Consider the following 21,958-nt stretch of genomic DNA (forward strand, 5'->3'; position numbering starts at 1 on the left):
AAAACAATGTGGCCTCTGTCTGGTTGAGAATCATTATCATTCTCGTTGAGAATATTTACACAAATGTAAGGTTTTTTTTATTTTTTTTAAAATTATTATTATTATTGTTTTTTTATTAATCAGGGTCAGTCCAACAAAACAACTTCCCAGGAGACCCCTGCATCTGAAAACGTTATGGCATATGTTATGTGGCAACAGCTACTGGCTTAATCTCTGTTAACGATTATTTGACTCAGATGTTTGTTTTAAAAAAAAAAAAAAGAATTGTTTTTTTACTAATAGATGTACACAGTTTGTTTTAACAAATCAAGTTGTTAAGTCAGTCGTTGACATGTTGTGTTGTGAGGTAAATTGACTGGGGCTAGGGTGGGGCTTTGGACGCCCTGTTTCAGAATCCTAACTAAAAGCCTGCGCACAAACACCTTCGATCTCATATACATACTGTCAGATAAAGCTTTGTTTACATTGTATGTGCCTTTTGTGTAAGGCCTATTCGACCACCCTGCGCTTGCTCATTTCCCTCCCTTGATCTCTGTCCGTCTGTCAGTCCCCTTCTTTCGAGCTCACTCTCTAGCTCTCTAACCTTGACTTCGTCAGCTTTCTGCCCAACTACTCCCATCTTTTGTGTGGTACACTTCATTTTCATTAAGCATTATCAAAAGTCCACAATTTTCTTTTGTCTGTCTGTCATCTTCTGTCAAAACTGTCTGTCAAACTAGCCCATCTGTCATTCTTAAAGCACACGTCCACTGTCTTAATATACTGTACAGTATGTTCTGATGCACATGCAGTATGAATGAACCATCAGTGACCACGGTTACATGGCAGTTGAGGAAACCAAATTATTGCCTTAGTCTGTCAAAGATTGTATTTTTTAAATGCATGTTGATATCTGGGTCCATCTATGGGGGATGAATTGAAATCCATTGTAGTCAGCCTACCTTACCTAGATATTTAAAGATGCACAGTCAAATCAAACTAGCTGCAAAACAACTAAAAGTGTTTCCATCAGGCTGCAAATGTGTCTAACCTGTTTTGCTGGCCATATCTACATTATACTTTAATAAATACGATAAAATGAGTCGTAGACACTGACAGGTTGTTAGCATCTCAAAAAGATGTTCCCCCCATTTGATGATGCAGTCTGTCAATCTGGCATTATTCTTCTTTCTTGTACATATTCATTTAACTTGAAATGGTCTAATAATTTCTGATCTTTGGCTATGTCCCACAGCTACAACCTGGAGAGTGGGATCTGGAACCCTGTGCCCATCAGTAGCGGCCCAGTGCCAAGATATGGCCACTCATTGACCCTTTTCCAGGTAAAATGATACCGGTGTTGGAAAGGAATTTTCGTAATGCATGCAATTTAAATTTCAACACGAATTGATGTAATGTTGAATAGTGTTTGCGTGTGCCTTTGAAATGTCTTATATAAACACTGAATGAATGAATATTGTATGCTTAGCCTTTGCTCTGTCAGCGAACACCTTGGTTTTGACTTATATGTTCAGAGATGTCAGACTCTCTGAATGTAAAAATCAAAAATATTTTAGCTTTAAATTAGGGATGCCTCGATGCCACTTTTTTGTTGAGTACTGACAATTGAGGACTTGCCTATATGGAATACCAATATGAGTTCTTAATAATACCATTTTAAATTATGTTTTGTTTTTTTTCCCAGCCCATGTTCCCCAAACAAACATGATATCACTTTCAACATTTCAAGTTTAGCTTGGGCAGTCTATGTATATGCTGACATACACTATATTACAAATAAGTGCCTGCTCGCCCATCCTAATGATCCAAATGAGTTTGGAGCAGGCCTCTGTCTCTTCCAACATGACTGTGAAACAGTGCACAAAGCAATGTCCATGAAGACATGGATGACAGATTCTGGTGTGGATGAACTTGACTGGCCTCCACAGGGTCCTGACCTGAACCCGATAGAACACCTTTGGGATGAATTAGCAACTGTGAGCTGGGCCTTCTTGACAAACATCAGTGTGTGACCTCACCAAATTCCTATAAACACACTCCTTAACCTTGTGGACAGCCTTCCCAAAAGATTTGACGCTGTAATAACTGCAAAAGGTGGACCTACATCATATTGAACCCCATTGGTTAGGAATGGGGTGGCACTTAATAGGGATGGGCGATAACTTATCGTCCACAATATACCATCAAAAATAATCTGCACGATGACAATTCTGCATCTCACGATAAATTTGCTAAACATGTGGAACACTTGCTGCTGTGGACTTGCATACAAGAACGTAACGAGACCTTGACGGCGAGCTACGTTCTCCAGCTCTGCTGCGTTTGACAGCTGACACCGGCGCGTGACAGTTGCGGAGAGTGCAGTGGACTTTGGTTCACGATTATAGTTTTAAACTTACCTGGATCCATTAGGGTTAGGGTTCACTAATCACGGACACACAAGCAGCACTAATGCTACAACCCTGTATCAGTTAGGGACTATCAACAAATTCTAAAACGGTTGAATTATTAGAGAAATCTTCAATCATGCGAATGATAAACAACCATTTTAGGAGAGAGAATTGTGAAAAGGTTTTTCCTCACACAATACAAAAGACAGGCAGTTTGTATCATGATTTCAAGAATACTGAAATGACTAAGTGATTGTTTATTCACATTATTTCGTTTTTTCTTCTATGGCATCTAGGAAATGTGTCCAGACTGGTCCATACTTAAAATAAGCTGTTAAGAGACATGAGATAGAGCAGACAGACAGACTCAATTTTACCCCTAAATAAAACTAGCAGAGCTGTCTGACACGACGGGGTACTAGGAGAGATGTGAAACGTTGACTTTCTCGTCTCTCCACTTAGTTAACTGTTATATTTAAACATAAACAAATAATGATGTTGGAGACAAACTCAACTAATAAGTTTCATCAGAGAGCTGACAACCACCCTCATTTGTGAGACAGCCCCGTTAAAACCTATGATGCACTGAATCCATGGAATATAGATGGGGGACCCACTGGACTTGGGTATTGTAATGAGCAAGTACAGCTGAATGGGGCAGTATTGGAGTTAGTACCCATACTGTAGTCAGGATCGGGGCATCTCTACTTTAAATAACATGTACAAAACTACTTTATGTTCCTTTTTAACAGGAGGACATCTACATGTTTGGAGGCAAACTTGAGTCCGGCGCTGGCAATGTCACAGACGAGCTGTGGATGTTTAACATTCCTAGCAGAACATGGCAAAGAAGAAACCCTACTCTTGGTCCACAAGCTCAGGCTCAGATTTATGCAGTGGAAGGCCACTCAGCCCACAGTGTCATGTTGGATGCAGTTAACCCTGTTATGCTGGTGATTTTTGGCTACTCCCCCATCTACAGTTATATCAGCAGTGTGCAGGAGTACCATCTGAGTGAGTGATGTTTGAAAGATAACACTTTTCTCTTGCATGCTGTTAGAAAACATTGACGCTGGCAGATAACACAACAAATTAAATGAATTGGCAGTGATGTGTTACATATATGTTAATTATATTTGCATTAATGTACAACTTTGGTCATTTTGTAACTTAAATAATGTAGTAACACTCTTGGGAAAAAACTATAAAAGAAATCTGTAGATCTGATCAGACATATTAATTCTTCCACAGAAACAAACATGTGGACAGTGCCAGAAACCAAAGGTGCTGTTCCTCAGGGAGGGTATGGCCACAGTAGCACATACCACAGTGCAAGTGGCAGTGTATTTGTCCATGGAGGCTACAAGGCACTGCCTGCAAACAAATATGGCTTGGTTGATGACCTATACCGATATGACGTCAGTACACGCACATGGTACGTGGTGAAGCAACTGTCTGTTTATTTTCCTCTCTCAAATCCCTTAACCGATCTTCGATTATGCAGGTACATCCTGAAAGAGAGTGGCTATCCCCGATACCTACACTCAGCAGTACTGCTTAGTGGGACTCTACTCGTCTTTGGTGGAAACACTCATAATGATACTTCACTTAGCAATGGAGCCAAGTGTTTCTCTGCTGATTTCCTCGCCTACGATATTGGTATGACTCATATATAAACATGTTGCTGTTTAACAATTTATAAAAGTGGCTTCCTGCCTTAATTGCGTTAATATCTTGTTTTGCTCTTTCTAAATGTCTTTATTTAATACCGTGAATCATTAAATATCTGCTTCTACAGTAAATGTTAACAGTGATCATTCTTTCACAGCTTGTGATGAATGGAGGCTCTTGCCAAAGCCCAACCTGCATCGAGATGCTAACCGATTCGGACACTCTGCTGTCATCAGCAATGAGTGAGTAACACTTACACCTTTAATATCAGTAGGACAGATGGGTGTTTTGATAGTGGATCACTTGTCCAACAACTTATTGCTGTCGTCTAAAATAGGACCTCTAAATACCTCAAGATAGTATGCTGTATGTGACGTCCCATCACGCAATAAACTCAGTTATGGTGACTTGAACCCGAACAGTTCATGTGCTTGTGCTTCGTCACGTCAGGCCAATGAAATTACATTGACATTTAAAGAGTGCAAATACGCTGTTTTCACACTTGAGTTTAACACTGGCCAACTCTCCTGCGCACCCACAGCTCCGCCTCCATAGACTGGCTCTGCTCCAGAGAAAACGCCGCTCTCAGCGGACAATTGATAGAATGTAAACGGCACATTTTGAGCACTTTATTGTCAACAAAACGGCTGTAATTTTATTGAGTCATATTCCATATTTAATTAAATATATATTAATACACAAGTAACATCCGACTTCCGACCGATTATTTATATATATATATATATATATATATATGATATTGTTTTTAATTAGATTCATAACCTCATTGCTATTCACCCTCACACAGGAGACTGGTAGATTAGGGTTTTACGACACTAAGCGCTGGTGGTCACGCAAAATCTTCTTTAATGGGGCAACGTTTTACAGTGGCTGCGATAGTCTTGAATGATGAATATGTATTTAAAACGCCTTTATAATCTCACACTGTTTTGCTTTTATCACCAGGTCCATGTATGTGTTTGGGGGCTTCTCTAGCATGCTGCTCAATGATGTTCTGGTATACCGGCCCGCCATGTGCCCAGCCTTTTCATCTCAAGAAAGATGTGTGACTGCCGGGCCGGGGATCCGCTGTATTTGGAATAGGGGCCGCTGTCTTCCCTGGCACCCTATTAGGACAAACGGGAGCTTCACTCCTGCTCCATTCTGTCTTCCAAGACCTGGTGAGAATACACCAAACACAGTGATTGCACAAAATTAGGGATTGCCCTAAAATGTGGTGGCCAAGATTTTTGGAAAATGACCTTTAAAGCCCTGAACTCCTCCCGGGCTGTGGTCTCCATACAAGTCTGTAGCTCCTCACAACTTCTTCATGCTCCTCACAACAGGCTTTGCCAGCTTCTGCTTCTGCTTGTATGACGGAACAAGATGTGGTCAGATGAGATCAAGTGGTCAGAGAGTCCCAGTGCAGCTCAAGGGAGGGCGGTATTAGAGTTTGTTTATGAATAGCAGTGATCCAGCACGCTCTGTTCTCTGTTTGGACATTTTACCACCTGCCTGTACCTGCGGAGCTCCTCGCTCAGATTCTCCTTGTTGAAGTCACGAAGCACACTAACAGGGGAGCACGGGAAAGTTCGCTCCACATGCAGGACCTGATCCGCGAGCACTCGCGGGACATACACGGCAGCCAGAATGAATGAAGCAAACTCACGCGGGGAGTAAATGGCTTACAGTTCACTATAAGACATTCCAGAGAGGGAGAGCAGTTCCTGAAAAATCACTGTCACGCCCGTACACCTTTCATTTGGCTGGTGAGCTCCGGAACCCCATCCGCGCGTGAAGCTGGAATACCTCCAGTTGAAGCGCAGTGTCCGGGATGAGATCACTCAACCACGTGTCCGTGAAACACAAAACACAAGCGGAGGAAAAGTCCATGTTCCTTCTCAACAACACCAGTTCATCCATCTTATTGCTGAACGATCAGACATTGGAGAGGATTATCCCGGAAAGCAGAGTGCACGATCCCTTCGGCGAAGGCGAACGAGCGCACCGGCACTTTTCCCTCTCCTCCTCAGTCTCTTCCGCCCCATCGGGTGTCCCAAGTGGATCTAGTATTAATCGAGATCTTTTATCTGACACTTGCTGTCCTGGCCGCTGGGTCATCATGTTGACGCCTCAGAATAAAATGATGTTCAAAGTCTGCATGTAGAGTTGTACTTCTGGTTATACTTAGCTTTTAATCAACTGGCTTCCCGCCTGAACAATCCACTCTTCTCCGGATTACCCACTCTCAAAACAGTCAGAGAGAATAGTAGTGTTACTTGTATTTTACACTGTGCCAAATCGTGGTCCTTGGACCCTCGCTGAATAGTCATTTTCTAGAATTGAGTAACCATTGGGAACAGTTTTGAGTGTTTATATTAATTAAAACAGTGTGCTTTTGAACAAATTACATTTTGTTGAATCTCCTGTATCTCATTGTCAATGTGATACATGACAAATTATGTCATTTGTATCATGATATAACTTGGCTTCATTATTGCTACATTGAGTACAATTCAGTCAATATTTCTTCTGACATTATGCTGGATCGAAAAGCAGTGAAGTGAAGAGCAGTTCTTATCATCTGCCACTTATTTCCAATTTTTTCATGCAACCCTTTCTATAAGCTCTTTAGTCTTTTGATCACTTGAAAAGTTCTGCTAACATAGTGCCAATAATCTGTTCTTTGGCCAAAAGTGCTACATTTCCTCTTTCCTTTTGGACCAACACTGACCACAAACTTGCATGAACTTGCGTAAACTTAAAAATCTCAACAGTTGTTTGTTATTGCCCAACCCTTTCTGGAGACATTTTTAAACAAATACATTTTAGTAGTAGTACAGTAGCTACTTTTTTTTTTCACAAATTAAAAAAACGATTATTTACAGGACTTTGGACCAAGCATAACTGTGCTTTGGCCGGGATTGCATTGGCGGTTGAAAAACACTGGTCTAACAGACCGAGCCCTTTTGTGTTTAATGTCGGGAGCAGAGGACAGGTGACCATTCCTGCCATGCTGTGCCTTCTCTAATAAACAAAGATTATCAGACAATTGCTGTTTATTTTGACATCTTAGCTTTTTATTACACTGATGAAATGAAGTTAGACTATAACTATTAGCTGCAGTGACCGTAGGAAGAAATACATACATACATCTGCAATTAACCAGTGCTTAGTCCTGTTCAGGGTTGCGGGGAGTGCTGGAGCCTCTCTCCGCGGTCAGTGGGTGAGAGGCAGGAATACACCCTGGACAGCTCGCCCAAGAATCGAACCAGCAACTGTCTTCCTGCAAGGCGAGAGTGCTAACCACTAGGCCACCATATGACCCAGAGATCACAAAATGATAATCAGTTTAGAATTTAATTATTGCCCCTGAATCATTATCATCATATTCCGTGGTGTCGGAAGATTCCCACCCCATCTTTTGAGACATTTCAGAACATGAATGCTGAGCTTCTTGCGTCTGTAGACTGCGCTCGATTTACTGACAGCCCGGGCGTCATTTCTTCCTGCGGGACAATGCATATTGAAAAGGTAAGGGGAGGGAGCCACAATTTAAGTTTGTAATATATATGTGTCACTAAAGGTGGATTACAGTTGATACTAAAGTGACACTAACACTAATGCAGACATTATTTTGCAGAGTGAGTGTTATGGTAGATGAATGTGGCTCTTGTTGCTCTCTTTTTGAAATGCTGTTGGTACAGCTGGAGGACAAGATGTGAAAGTCCAAGAGGTGTCCTTTTGTCTAAAGACATGTTAAATTCAAATAAATTTTTTTATTCATATTCCCTTATGCAAATGTATTTTTTTTCTGCCACGCTCTGTCCACAATTTGCAATTGCTCTCACGGTACCCTCTCACCTTTCATGCCTGTGACCCGGAGTTACTGTCTTCAGTTTTGTTTCTTTCTGTAGAGCAGTTTAGTCTTATAGTCAGTTGTGTATTTTTTAATAGTCATTTGTGTGTTCCTAGCTTTCCGTTACTTCTGATCTCTGAAGTATCTTCTCCACGGTAACCTTGCAGTTAACATGTCAGGTACATTTTTTTGAAAACCCCCATGTTGTTTACATTTTTCATTTCTTTTGTCAGTGACTTCCATGTTTTCTCTCCCACTATTGCAGTGCATTTGCCTCAATGTGGGTTAACATATGGTTGGTAGAGGCTCTCAGCTTTCACGCATGGTAGTGGTGTGAGGATGGTCCCTGTAGGAATGATTGGAAAGGCCCATCTCCATATGGGGATCTATTTATCAGTTCATGGTGTGTGTGCAAACATAGTGGAACGATCGAGTCTGCGAATTGGTTCTTAGAACCGAAGTATTTCTGACAAATGTGGCTTACTCATTTCGTTTTTAAGATTTATCTTCATGTTAAATGAGTTTAGATTTTTTTTTTAATTTATGGTTTATCATATAGTCTCAACTTCTTTCCCTTTTGTCTCTGCAAATGCTTTGCTAATACCAATGATTTGTTTATGTGCACCTTCTCTTCCTCACATTCCTGACTCATGTCAATAGGTAACTACAAAGTAACTGACTGACTTCTACCACTACTATTGTAGTACTGTGTCATGTCTAACTTGAAATAATCACATTTTTCATTTGTCATGAATGTCCTCCAGCAACAGTTGATGAGCGGTGCTTCAGGTTCTCTGACTGTGCCAGCTGTAGTGCCAACACCAATGGTTGCCAGTGGTGTGATGACAAGAAGTGCATCTCTGCCTCAAGCAACTGCACTGCTGTAAGTAGGAAACTCTGTGATTACTTCAACATTTAGCATTTCTAATGTATCTTGACTGTAATCTAATATGCGATTTTTATCCTTGACTTCAAGTTCATTCAGAAATTCCGCATAATTTCTACTCTCATATTTTCTTTTTACTCACATATTCTTGAGTTTTTACTCAAGAATATGTGATGATAATGCGTAGAGGTCTGACATGACCCCACACCAAACAGCAAACTCTAACCCACTGGAGCTGCGCCTCGAAATCCTGTCCATGAAGTCAAAAGAAGCTCGATTGACACAAAGCACTGAGAATACTGCATTTATCAGACTTTCCTCGACGGGCGTTTTCAAATGTTTCAGGTTCAGGTGGCTATATCCGTCTATGTGTAAAAGACACCTAAGAAAGATTGCTCATCCAGCTCAGTGAAATGAATGATTATTTCTTAGCGTTCTGAATGTCACATTCGGACAGGTGGGTGTTGCTAAGCGTCAGCTGCACCAACAGCTTGCTGCTGAGGAACCAGCGGCCTCACTGGAAAACTCTCCGTGCTCCGCGTCGTGCTGGCGCTTTAATTGGCGTATTTCATTTTAACGCGCTTCTCTGCAAAGCATTTTCCCATGATTGTGCTGCAGGATGGCAATTGTAAATGACAGATTGAAAGAACCTCCGAATCAAACATGCTGCTGCAGAGTGAGCAGCGAGTAGGGTGCCGGCTGTCACACGTGATCGCTTGTTGTGATCGGAAATGACTGGTAGTGATCGGTGAGTGATCAGTATTCACCGATGACGTTTGGCTAATCTTGACTGGTGACCGACCGATCGATCGATCGGAAGGATCCCTAGGAAAAAGGGATGGCCAGTGATCTTGTTCTTATCTTGTACCCACTCTTTAGAAGCGCCTGTTGTCCTTCTGGGACAACAGCCAGACCAATTTCATGTGATGTGCTGCATATGGTCTGAGCAGACTGTCCCTCCCACCCCTTCAACCTCTGCTCCAATGCTGGCAGCACTCGTATGTTTATTTTCCAAATGCAACCTCTAAATATGATGCTGAGAATGTGCACTCAATTTTTTTGGTCAATTAGGGTGAGTCCTCTTAAGCAGCTATGGTCTTGGCCACTGTGCTGCTGCTCAGTTTCAGCGTGTCTCTGTCATCTTATTGTGGAGGATTTTCTTTTTCTTTCTCTATAGAACTTTGACCAGTATGAAAGCGTGTGAGACCAATAGCACCAAATGTAATCATCTCCTTCCCATTCAGACCTGAGACCTTGCAACACTATTAAGTCACATGACGCTGGGGAGGATAAATGGTTAATTGGATAATTTGGATATTTTCATGAAGGCTTGTACTCACTTTTGTCCCTGGTGGTTTAGACATCAGTGACTGTGTGAGGTTTTTTTTTCATTTTGGTCTTTATTTGTGTTATTTGATAGTATCCCTTTTCTGGTTTAGTGGTTATCTGCAACTAAATCTAAAAATTGTGTTCCAGACATGTCTTGGTCAAAATTAAAGCGAGAGAGCAATGATTTTGTTTTTGAGATGTTCACCAGATAAACACAACACTAAAACATGAAAATATAAAATTATTGGCTGTGGATTTACATTGGATGGTTCTTGAACAAAAGGGTGAGTGAGGGACACTGCTCTCTTCCTCTGGTCCCGGCACATCTCAGCTAATATGTTAGGACCAGTGTAGCAGTAGGGCAATTGCAATGATCTGATCTGATTTTAGTTTTTTTGCCCTTGGCAGTATTCTGATGAAGATATTAGCAGATCTCCTTTGTAGATCATCATTTTCCCTTGGTTGGCTGTTTTTCAAGTTTGTTGCAAAAATAAACTCCTTTTTGCCTTCCGCAGAGTGTCAGCAACTTCTCTGAGTGTCCTGCACATAACGAGCTGGTGTGCAGCAAATTAGCTAACTGCAAGAGCTGCTTGTTGAACCTGAACTGCCAGTGGGATCAGAACCAGTCCGAGTGCCATGCTCTTCCTGGTAAGAAAACGCATAATACATGAAGGCTCATCTCCATTATTGCATTATAGAAAAATGATGTATTAAATGTGCGTTCATTGCGTAAATAAGGGAATATAACGTTTTGAGAATGACACAGAAAGAGTACATTTGGATTTACGCTTTTTCACTTTTCAACATAGTCTCCTTCCAACTGCACTCACTTGTTCCACCTTTTTCCTAATTCCTGGTCCGCACACTTATCATCTTGGTCTCCTAATCAACCCTCCGCAGCGCCAACAGCCCAAAGGTGTTTTTTTTTTCAGCCTGGGAAAGATGTGTCACTGGGGCAAGGTCAGGAGAGTAGGCTTTTTTGCTTGTTAATGGAAATCCGCAGTTCTTCCTTTTGGTAGTTTTGGTATTGCTTTCTGGTCGTAATTCACATCTGGCAGGAATGCATGCAGCTTCATTTATTAATTGAAATGATATGGACACTGTTTCCTCCATCTACCTCCAGATGACAAAGGCAATAATAATGTTGTGCTGAGATTTTTATTGTTCGATTGTCCCATCTCTTATTTTGGACACTACAAGAGAAGGGATATCCCGATAGTACGACAACTGTCAAGTGAGTACTTACAGATACCGAGTACTTATATGAGTACTGTATAATCATAAGTAAATTGTGCTTTTTTTCTGCACGTTCCCTGAACAAACATGATACCACTGCTACAGGTTGCACTTTGAACATTTCAAGTTTAGCCTGGGCAGTCTACGTATATGCGGATGTATGATATCTTCCTGGTACTGTCTATAGCTTTACGTATACAGTGTCCCCTTGTTCGGGGGGGGGGTCCTGGGTTATGTTCCAGGACCACATGCGAAAGTTGAAGCACCATAATGGAAGGAAGTAGCAGCATCCCGGGTTAGTGCGGTTGGTGATGATAAAAATAAGAGTCTCTGTAACTACTAATGTCATCGGATGGAAAACTAACTTATTGAGCATTTTCTTGAATTAAAAATGTTCGTATCCGAGTCGTTTCTCTCACATTGTTGCTGGATTGGTTAATAAATCAGCTGATCAGAGGTGGTGCATTTGCAGTCTCATCGGGGTAGGTGATGATTGCAAATCTCATTTACAGTGAAATGACATTTGCAATCTTTTACATCGAAATGCAAACAGGGTCATATTTGGTTCATGTCACTTTTCAAGGGCTGATTTAATCAGAAGGACACTTGGTGCTGTACTGTTGCTAATTACAAGTGGAGCAAGGTCTGCCACAGTGACGTGCACCAGGGAGTATATTTATCATATGAGAAAGGGAGTATGAGAGTGTGGCATGAGAGCCGGTGACCACCCTTATTTGCAAGAGAGTTCACATTCCTGTAAAAACTGGGGATTCACTGAGTCCATGGAATATACTGAGGGAACACAGTAGTAAATGTCAGATGCTGTCAAGAGTGAGTACTTGACTAGTACAACAATATAGGCCAGTATAGGAGCAAGTAACAATAACGGTATCGGCATCGGGACATCTCTATACAAGAGGATGACCCACGAGTGTGTCTATAAGATTTGTTGAAGCAAATTTCTGAGTTGAATGATGTGATGGTGCAACGCTAGTGAAAAGCACACGCCAGATTAGTTTAGACCAGATTAAGGTGTAAAAGTAAACATGTCGATAAATGACCTTCAAAAATCTAAACTTGTGTGTAAAGTGTTTCTCCAATCAGATAAAACTAATACGACATACCTGACACAAAAACTTATGCTTGATTTGTGTTGCGACCTCTATGTATTGAATCTACATCTGAAAGTGCTACCAACACCTACATTAACCAATACAGAATTAAATTAGATTTGGAAGATTTCATGTACACAAAAAGAAAACAAAATAGAATTTTGTTTTCCTGTACTACCATGAAATACATTGTGATTCTGACTAGGTGGTTTAAACTCCACTGTGAGGATCTGGTTAATATAAGTGAATGACATATACGTATATTTATATTCGAGCCAAGTCATTGTGGAAGCGACAACTCATTGTATTGTGCATGTTTTCATAAGTCAGTGACTTCAACCTGACATGTTTTTGTCTTCCAGCCCAGCAGTGCAGTGAGGGCTGGAGTCAAGTGGGGGATGCTTGTCTAAGGATCAACTCTAGCAGAGAGAGTTATGACAACGCTCAACACTATTGCAAAAACTTGAATGGGAATATTGCCTCCCTTACCACCTCCAGCCAAGTGGACTTTGTACTTGAAGAGTTAAAGAAGCTCCAGCAACAAGGCAAGGTAACCATACCTGTATATTAATGTCTGCCAATGCTGGAACCGGAACACCAGTCCGCCTAAAAGGAAGTATTTGGATGTGTTGTGCTTTTGTCTGTCTTGTGACAGCTGGTTTAGGGACGTCAGCCAAACTCCAATGTTGATTATCTCTCAGTTGAGTATGTCAACACCGCAAAGTTTTGGATCTTGACGATCGTTTGATTTGTTAAAGGGAAAAATAGTTATTGCTCCAGTGTTGGTAGTTTTAAATCCGCTGTGTTTAAGGTCACACCACTGTATTTCAATTGAATTTTCAATGAATGAAATTGAAATTTTTCTGATTCTACTAATCTGATTCTATATCAAAAACTTTTTTCCAATAATCGTTATAGAGGAGGTCCGAAACACAACATGCTCCCCTCCTCCTGTAAAAGTCTGCTTAAAGCTCACTTTTATTGGCTTGCATTTATGTAAATTCATCCAAACTTTTTCTTAGCTCTTCTTAACTGAGAGTTTAGCTGTCGACCCTTATGGTCGAGCAAGTCCAAGCTATTTTTTTGCTGGTCTGCTTGTAAAGCATTTTGTGAACAGCGTTCTGAAAAGTGCTACGTAAAGAAAGCTTTGTGGGATGTACTGAATAAATTGGCAAGTAAAAAATAAATGAAGATTTGGCTGAGTAAAAAAATCAATGAACATTTGGCTTCAGGGGTGCAGTAAGTTCAGATCAAGGCCAAATAATGGCGCAAAGGATGCCTGATTCATTATTTTGCTTCCCAAATGTAATAGAATGTTTTTTTTTATTTCAGTTAACAGAAATGATTTACAATTATAGTTTTTGTTTCTAGTTTTAGTTTTTTTTGTTTTTTCCTTAACTATAACAACATTGTTTGGGACCAGAAATACTTATAGATTAAGCACAGGGCGATGATATCACAAGTCCTGTTACTTAATGTTAGATGGAATGGTTAAGGCCACAACATATAGTTTGCTATTACATAAGGCCAAAAAAGGATCAATGTTTTTTTTACTTTTTTGTTTTTTATGCCATTGTTCTTCATTACTAAATTTGAGGATACATGGACTAAATTGTGTAGAATGAATGACCCATTAAATGTTTGTTTTTTTTTACCTTAGATTCTGTCTCCATGGGTGGGTCTACGGAAGATCAATGTGTCATACTGGGGCTGGGAGGACATGTCACCGTTCACCAACAACAGTTTGCGGTGGCTGCCTGGAGAGCCCAGTGACTCTGGTTTCTGTGCGTACCTGGAGGAGCCTCAAGTGACAGGTCTCAGAGCCAATCCTTGCACAGCCACAGCCCAGGGCCTGATTTGTGAAAAGGCTACCGGTAAGTGAAACCAACATGTTAAACTCCTTATATACTGCCTTGGTTTGTAAGAGAAGCTTGGAATTAACTCAAACTTAGTCTTTCTCTGCTTGCATTGAGAAAACATGCAGCCTAGACTAAGAATTTTCTCCACCTTTCTAGACACACTTGTCATATTTCTTGTGTTGTGCTCACAAATAATCGCCCTGCCTTTGTGACTTAAATCGAATGTTGCTGTTCATTTTCAGAAGAAAAAGGAATATGAATGTATTTACTTTTTGACTCATGACAGTCAGGTCATGCGTGGAGGAAAGCTTCAGGATTCTTCAGGATCCTCAATTGTTTAGTTGTTAGTGGTTTCTCTGAGGTTTTTCAGTTTGTTAATCTTCAAACGCTAGGGTGCTTGTTCTCCAGCACCCGCTCTACACAGACCAACTCAACTGCGGGGACACTGGTGAGTTGGCCAGTGTTATAAACTCTTGGGCGACTGTTTTTTTTAAATAAAATGACTGTAATTTCATTGCTCAATGAGGCTCCATCTTGGCGACATAAACCTTGTTTGCCCATAAATTCTCTGTTTCACTAATCAGCCACTGTGATTGGTTGACTGGGCTGCACAGCAGCATGGGAACTGTTGCGGTTCAAGTCACTGTTGACTTGAACCTCACATGCTGACGTTCACATATGCATGAGTGCAACATCAACTAGAAGGTGAGGTTTTTAGTTATTTTAAAAGCATTGAAGCAGACAGGTTTCTGGTCTCATTCTGGTCTCGTGTCTCCCAGTCCCAACTCTACGTTGCAGATCAACCATGAGATCATGGTCAATGTAATGGGCGCCACAGATCTAGGGGATGTTTGACATGGTGACACTTGTTGCATCTCTCAGTAGCATTTTCGTGTAGTCCATCTTCTTTTGTATTGTAGAATTGCCTCAGCAGCTGCAATTACACGTGATAGAAGATGTTACACTTGTGCAAACCAGACAATACATCAACACTGCTAATTAAATTAAATCGACTATAATTTTCTGTTTGATAATCGCCACATTACCCGCTAATGTCAGAGCTAACTCATTTGGCTGGCTATATTTCCATAACATTTTTGGAAACACAATATAATTGTTAGTGGACATCGCCACTAGGGGTGTGCCAAAAATTGATTCCTATGATAGTTGTGATTCTCATTTTCTACAATTTAGAATCCATTTAAAATGTCCCAAAAATATTATTTTAAAAACGAAAGAATCTTCCACCGTCTGCCATTTTGTAATTCCTCATGATGTTCTGACATTAGGCACAGCTCGTTCTGGATACACGCACAGAAAATACCAAAACAAGTATGGCAGGAAAGGAGATCCTACCAGCTCCGTCTTGGCTAAAGGCACGTGTTTGGTGTCATTTTGGGTTTTACTGAATGCCCAGAAGTACAGTGCTGGACAACACAAACGGTGTGCAAGCATAATTAACACAACAAATGAGGGGTTACATTGCTAGGCATAACCTGGAGAACACACATATACAGAGCAGTACGCCATGCTTCACAGAGCACGGTTCCATGCAGAGCGTAACGTGATAGTGGCTTGATTAAGCCCCAATTCCAATTGGGTCATGTTCTCCTGGTTTACATGATGTGGAGTCAAATCGCTGAGTAATACAGCTCCATGATGAGGGATGCTGTTGGGATCTCTTTAGTCTTTCAAGTTTACTGTCTAAAGAAGGACGGGCAAAGCTGACAGATAATGAGGAGTCATTTCAAACTGTTATATTGTATGTAGTACACAGCGAACATGCCGACCAATCAACCGGTTTAACTTAAGAGTCAGAATCACCACATCAGAGCGACAGTAAGCTACCATTTGATGCCCTCAGTTTTGCAGTGAAACGTCCTGTTAGCCGTTAGCGCTGTTAGTTTGCAGTGCAAACAGGAACTCTCCAATCTGCCGTGAAGGTGTGCGGTCGGTTAGAAGAGCATCAGCTTCATTCGAAGTTGCAACATTTTCCGGGCTTGTCTGTGTGTTTGGGGGTGGACGACATATACATAATGTACAAATACACAATACACAAACAGAGTGTGAGCCAGACTTCTGAGCGCTTAAATGAAATTATTTCAGCGGCGCAAGTGAGAGGTGGACATGTTGACTCTACATGGTGTTTACATCGATAGAGCGGTGCTGGTGACTTCACCGAAGAGCTACTTTAGTGCTGGCAGATGAAAAAAACAATAACAGTCCTACATTGCTGCAATCAACAGCCAATGAACCCATTTGTGTTTAAATTTATATTAATGAGTGATAGCTCAGTGTTGTGAGCTGACTACCTGAATATACTGAATGACCAGGTTATTCCATCAATGGATTTTTTCTTCCCTGATGGCACGGGCATATTCCAAGATGACATCGGGCTCAAATTGTGAAAGACTGGTTCAGGGAGCATCATTTTCACACATGGATTGGCCGCCACAGAGTCCAGACCTTAACCCCATTGAGAATATTTGGGATGTGCTGGAGAAGGCTTTGCGCAGCGGTCAGACTCTACCATCATCAATGCAAGATCTTGGTGAAAAATTAATGCAACACTGGATGGAAATAAATCTTGTGACATTGCATAAGCGTATCGAAACATTGGCGGTCCAACGAAATATTAGCGTGTATGACCCTTTTTTTTTTTTTTTTTTTTTTGGTGACTTTTTTTTTTTTTTGCCAGGCAGTATATAATATTGTGGGTTGCAGTGTAGTTGAGGTTTGACCGGCATCCTTTCTTGTTTTCTGCATTAAACATGGGACACATGCACGAAATTGACTTTAAAGGTATGAATATGTTTTATTTCAATTATTGTTTTTCTCAGATTGACTTGTCTTCCCAGGAAACCCCAATCAAGCCACTCGTCCGCCCTGCAAGAAGCCCTGTGCACTTCACACCACCTGTACAAACTGTACTAGTCAAGCCATGGAGTGCATGTGGTGCAGCAGTGTGCAGCGGTGTGTTGACTCAACTGCTTACATTGTCTCGTTTCCCTACGGCCAATGCTTAGAGTGGCAGACAGGAGATTGCGTTGGTAAGAGCTTTTTACCAAAACCTTTACAAGAAAAACATGCATGTCCTCACTTATTTTGTTGCCTAAGATTATCTCGAGATAACAGTTATCTCAAAATAACAGTCACTCATAGCATCAGTGTGGGCTCATGCTCCTATTTCACTTACTTAGTGAGAAATTTTGAACATTGTCATTTCATACTCATAATTTAATGCACTTACATGTACTATCAAACAGCCACACACATTAGTATACTGTCTACACATGCAATATCATTTCTGTTTTAAAATAAAAAAATATCTGAATGACAGTGAATGTAAGACAGTGTGGTAGATAATTTGAATGAGAATAGTTGTACGTGTGAGAGTTTGAAACAGAAGAAAGTTTGATTGAAACGGAAGTAGGACTAAAGTTCCCTGTTGGTTCATGTGAATGACGTCTAAAATACAAGATGGTGGACCGAGAGCAACTACATGAAGTTGTTGGGCTAATAAATAATGTATTTAATAATAAAGCTGCATGAACACAAATGTCAGATGTGTGAGAAGAAAGACGACATCCACAGGGGCACACAAATGCGGCTGTTGATAACTACCTTCATTGGCTCTTCAGAGGTGGATCGAGTGAAGCTGCAGTTAGGACAAGGAGTGGCACTTCGTCCGGAACCGTGGGAGCCAATTGAATAGATTAAACGTGCCTGGCAGTGCAGAATTTAAACATTAATAAAAGCTGTCAGATTCAAAAGAGTGAATGTCCAGCACATTTTCTCTCAAATATTGTCAAATATTGACCATTGTCAAGTGGATTTTGGCGTCCCAGAGTGACATTGCAGTCAGCCGTATATGTTGCAAGTTTGCACATTTAGCTTTCTATTTAATAACATGTTGACCCAGTCGAAATGTTTAAGTGTGAGGACCTGAGTAAATTTCAGCAGAACATGTCTCAAATAAGTACAGCATCAAACAGGCCTATATCCTTTGGTTAAATTGCTATTTTAATCCTTCGGTATTGTTGACTGCTGCATCTGTTTCTGCAGCCCAGAACTGTTCTGGTCTCAAGACTTGTTTCCAGTGTTTGGAGCAACCAGATTGTGGATGGTGTGCTGATCCCAGCAGCACAGGAAAGGGCCTTTGCGTTGAAGGTTCTTTCCGAGGTCCTATGAAGAGAGTGGGCAAGCTGGACAAGTACCTAAGCATGGTCCTGGAGCCCAGCATCTGCCCCAAAGACAAGGGCAATGAGTGGGCCTTCATTGAGTGCCCCGGTAAGAGAGTCGCTTTCTGTGCATACTGCTCATCAACTGACATGTCTTCAATGATGTGCTGTGTTCAGTTACTGCACTTATGAAATTGATCTCTGCCAGCTGACTTTACACATCCTTGCTATTAGTTTGATTTCCAATATCATTTCAATTGATCATGTATTTCACAGTATAATAGATGTTAGGTTTGGGCAATAACTTAGCGTACACAATACACAATACTGCTAAAAACAATACCAGCGATCAGAATTGTTGAATAAGCAGCACATTCGGTGCATTGGACCTGCATTCATGAATACGACGAGACCGTGACGTTGTGTGCTCTCTCCGGGTAGCAGCAGACATCAGCCTATGACCGTTGTGGAGGTCCGTTGGCGAATCACTGTGTGGAAAATAGTTGGATATCCTTTCCGTTACTGGTGGCGGTGTCCTAATCCGTGAGACATGGACGCAGTCTCATTCACTGTGAGAGTGCGTCCGCTGTCAGAGAACCCTTATCGCAGACACGCTCTCACAGGCAACGCTAATGCTACAACCCACCGTCAGTTACGGACCCTCAACAAATTCTGATTCGGTCAAAGTATTAATGAAATCTTCACAAATGCCAATGGAAAAAAACATAAAAGGGAGAGGAGCACATCACACGAGACGAAGGACATATATATATATATATATATATATGTGTACAATGTTTCAAGCCAATGGTTCTTTTCCTTATTCTAATTGAAAGGAGAAAATGGCTCATATTAGTTGAACAATGACTTTTTTAATTAATTATAAATGTGTTCTGGTCCTTAGTGTTCTCAGTTTTGTCTTCACAGATGGATTTGTTTTTTATAGTATTATAGTATGGAAATTCTTTAAAGATTTATGCTTTTGATGAAAATACAAAAAGTGTTTATGGACATGTCATCTCTACAGCATGCCAGTGTAATGGTCACAGCACCTGTGTGAATGGCAGCGTTTGTGAACAGTGTCATAACCTAACCACTGGTCCTCACTGCCAGAGCTGTATGCCTGGCTACCACGGAGACCCAACCAATGGAGGCAAATGTCAAGGTGAGTGTGACACTTGTTGTTAGCAGCAACACACCCTCACTCCCATGGCGTAATATATGTTGACGTTACGAAAATGGACTTGCGCTGTTATGATCAAGGAGCGGGACCCAAGTGCCGTGATGAGGAACTTTACAGGAGGCAAGATGCGGGGAATGTTCAATATTTAATGATACACAACAATAAAACCAGCACAGAAAGCGTCGAAACCAAAAGCATCACCAAAACCTGGAGACGAGAGTAAGAGTCGAACAGAAAGGGTCACCAAACCGGGACATCAAAGAACTTAAACCTGTAAACAAAGAGACAAAACACAATGAACAGCAATAACAAAATTAAGGAGCAAACAAGCTGTAACCAGAGCGAGCAAATGGCGAGAACAAACAAGGAGAGCCAATTTACCACAAGGAACGAATGAGATCGACCTGACACACATTGCTGGATTCCAGGTGCTTATGAGCTCTGACGATGATGAGATGATTGACTCCAGCCGTGTGCCATAAACCATGGGACGAGGAAGAAATCAAAAACGGAGCGCTCGCCTTTCTGCATGGAGTTTGCATGTTCTCTCATGTTCTGTGCATGTGGGTTTCCTCCGGGTTCTCCGTTTTCCTACCACATGACACACGAGACATGCTCAGTAGGTTCATTCAGCACTCTAAAATTGCCCTAGGAGTGTGTGGCGCCCAGGGTGGTCCAGGGGGGAAGTCCTGCCTCTCGCCCAGTGACCGCCGGCATAGGCTACAGCACTCTCCGCAACTCTGAACAGTACTAAGCTCTGGTTAAATGACAATGTATGTACGTACTTATATCAACAGGTTTGGTCCCCTCTACGCATTTGTTTTCTTGTCAATTCTCAACTCAATGGTCAAACTTGGTGTTTGCTTCCGCAGGTTTAATGATATTTTTAAAGTTGTATATTCAGTTAGCTTTCTTAAAGCAAATCTTCCAACCTGCCTATGACAAAGGTGCCTCAGACATAACTTCATACCCCAAGCCTTACTACACTGTAGCGGTTAGTGCTACTTTTGCTAGTACATTATATATCTGCAAATACTTTAGAATAATATTATATTTATAATATATAATATAATAATACTTTCTTGACTTTATTTTTCTTGACTTATCTGATACCTTAGACTATGTATGTTGCAAAATTCTCATCTTCTTCCCCTGTGTGTTGTCTTACAGCTTGTAAGTGTAATGGACATGCAAATGTTTGCCAGGTGTTGACAGGCAAGTGTTTTTGCACCACCAAGGGCATCAAGGGTGACCAGTGCCAGCTGTGAGTACATTCGCATGCACAAATGACTGCAATATGCCTTTATGTAAATAAGTATTATGGGAGGATGTTTTTGTTGTATTTTTTCACATTTTTGGAAATATTCCCAACATACACATACCGAGTGGAAAATTACCAGAGAACTATCGTGGCCCTGAGGTGCAACGGACAAAAACATTTTACGGCAGACAAGGCATTTCGCTGGACAGTAACACAAGGCCCTAATAGATAATACTGTAAACTTCTTGGACCTATTTGCTGATTGATTAGATGGTTTGTTTTTCCTGTTAGTTCTATTGGTTTGTCGTCACGATGAACCCAGAAACTTTTGCATTTATAGAATCTCATTTTGATAGGGGAAATGTGTACTAGATCACTGTTGATGTGCTATTAACTTTGCATAACATTCAAATGAGCCTGTGCACTTTGAAGACGATACCAAAAGGAATGAATATTTGGTAGTTGAGGATATTCCCAAATTGGGGATATACGGAGAGGCGTTCAGGTGAGTTCTATGGCTGTGGAATCTCCTCACACTGCTCAAGCTGCCGGTGAACCACAGTTGCTATAAAACTTGAGCACTGCCTATTTCCAGTCCGTAATGCTGCCAAAACCCGTCTGTGCAATAAGTACCTTTTCACAGTTTCCTTTTTAATTTTACTTTAATTCTCTGTTCAGGACGGGGATGAGGGCAAAAATAACAATAAAAAGAAACACAATAAATCTTGCCATTCTGGTTATGTCACAGATCACAATTTATACATTTTCATCCTGTACCATGTGTATGACACACTACATTCAGCTGGTTTCGTACTGTAAGACCCTTTCCAGTTCTGGGAACCATTTCGTGGATTTAATGGTTCCAGTATAGTTTCATCCAGGAACCAGGACTTAAGCTTGAACAGTGTACAGTTTATGGAGCTCCCTCAAGTTTATAAGTTTATTCCTGTCTCTTAATTAGTACCAATGTTCCTAAGGTTCTGGAACCACT

The 21,958-nt window shown here is 41.1% G+C and overlaps 1 protein-coding gene across 4 annotated transcripts in view; it reads left to right on the forward strand.

The window, feature by feature from the left end:
* atrnl1b (attractin-like 1b) overlaps positions 1 to 21,958 on the forward strand; it is a 50,488-nt gene that overhangs the window by 12,955 nt on the left and 15,575 nt on the right. The window contains exons 7-20 of one of the 4 annotated variants that reach the window (XM_053864592.1): positions 1,235 to 1,322; positions 3,143 to 3,404; positions 3,642 to 3,825; positions 3,895 to 4,049; positions 4,219 to 4,303; positions 5,028 to 5,242; positions 8,685 to 8,803; positions 10,651 to 10,783; positions 12,846 to 13,033; positions 14,144 to 14,357; positions 17,201 to 17,392; positions 18,408 to 18,632; positions 19,551 to 19,688; positions 20,877 to 20,970. In XM_053864592.1, the coding sequence (XP_053720567.1) occupies positions 1,235 to 1,322; positions 3,143 to 3,404; positions 3,642 to 3,825; positions 3,895 to 4,049; positions 4,219 to 4,303; positions 5,028 to 5,242; positions 8,685 to 8,803; positions 10,651 to 10,783; positions 12,846 to 13,033; positions 14,144 to 14,357; positions 17,201 to 17,392; positions 18,408 to 18,632; positions 19,551 to 19,688; positions 20,877 to 20,970 (2,292 nt within the window). Of the gene's footprint in view, positions 1 to 1,234; positions 1,323 to 3,142; positions 3,405 to 3,641; positions 3,826 to 3,894; positions 4,050 to 4,218; positions 4,304 to 5,027; positions 5,243 to 8,684; positions 8,804 to 10,650; positions 10,784 to 12,845; positions 13,034 to 14,143; positions 14,358 to 17,182; positions 17,393 to 18,407; positions 18,633 to 19,550; positions 19,689 to 20,876; positions 20,971 to 21,958 lie in introns of those variants that run through there. The other 3 variants (XR_008414507.1, XR_008414508.1, XM_053864593.1) reach the window with 3 other exon arrangements.

Source organism: Synchiropus splendidus, chromosome 5, assembly GCF_027744825.2.
Source record: "Synchiropus splendidus isolate RoL2022-P1 chromosome 5, RoL_Sspl_1.0, whole genome shotgun sequence".
Taxonomy (NCBI): Eukaryota; Metazoa; Chordata; class Actinopteri; order Syngnathiformes; family Callionymidae; genus Synchiropus; species Synchiropus splendidus.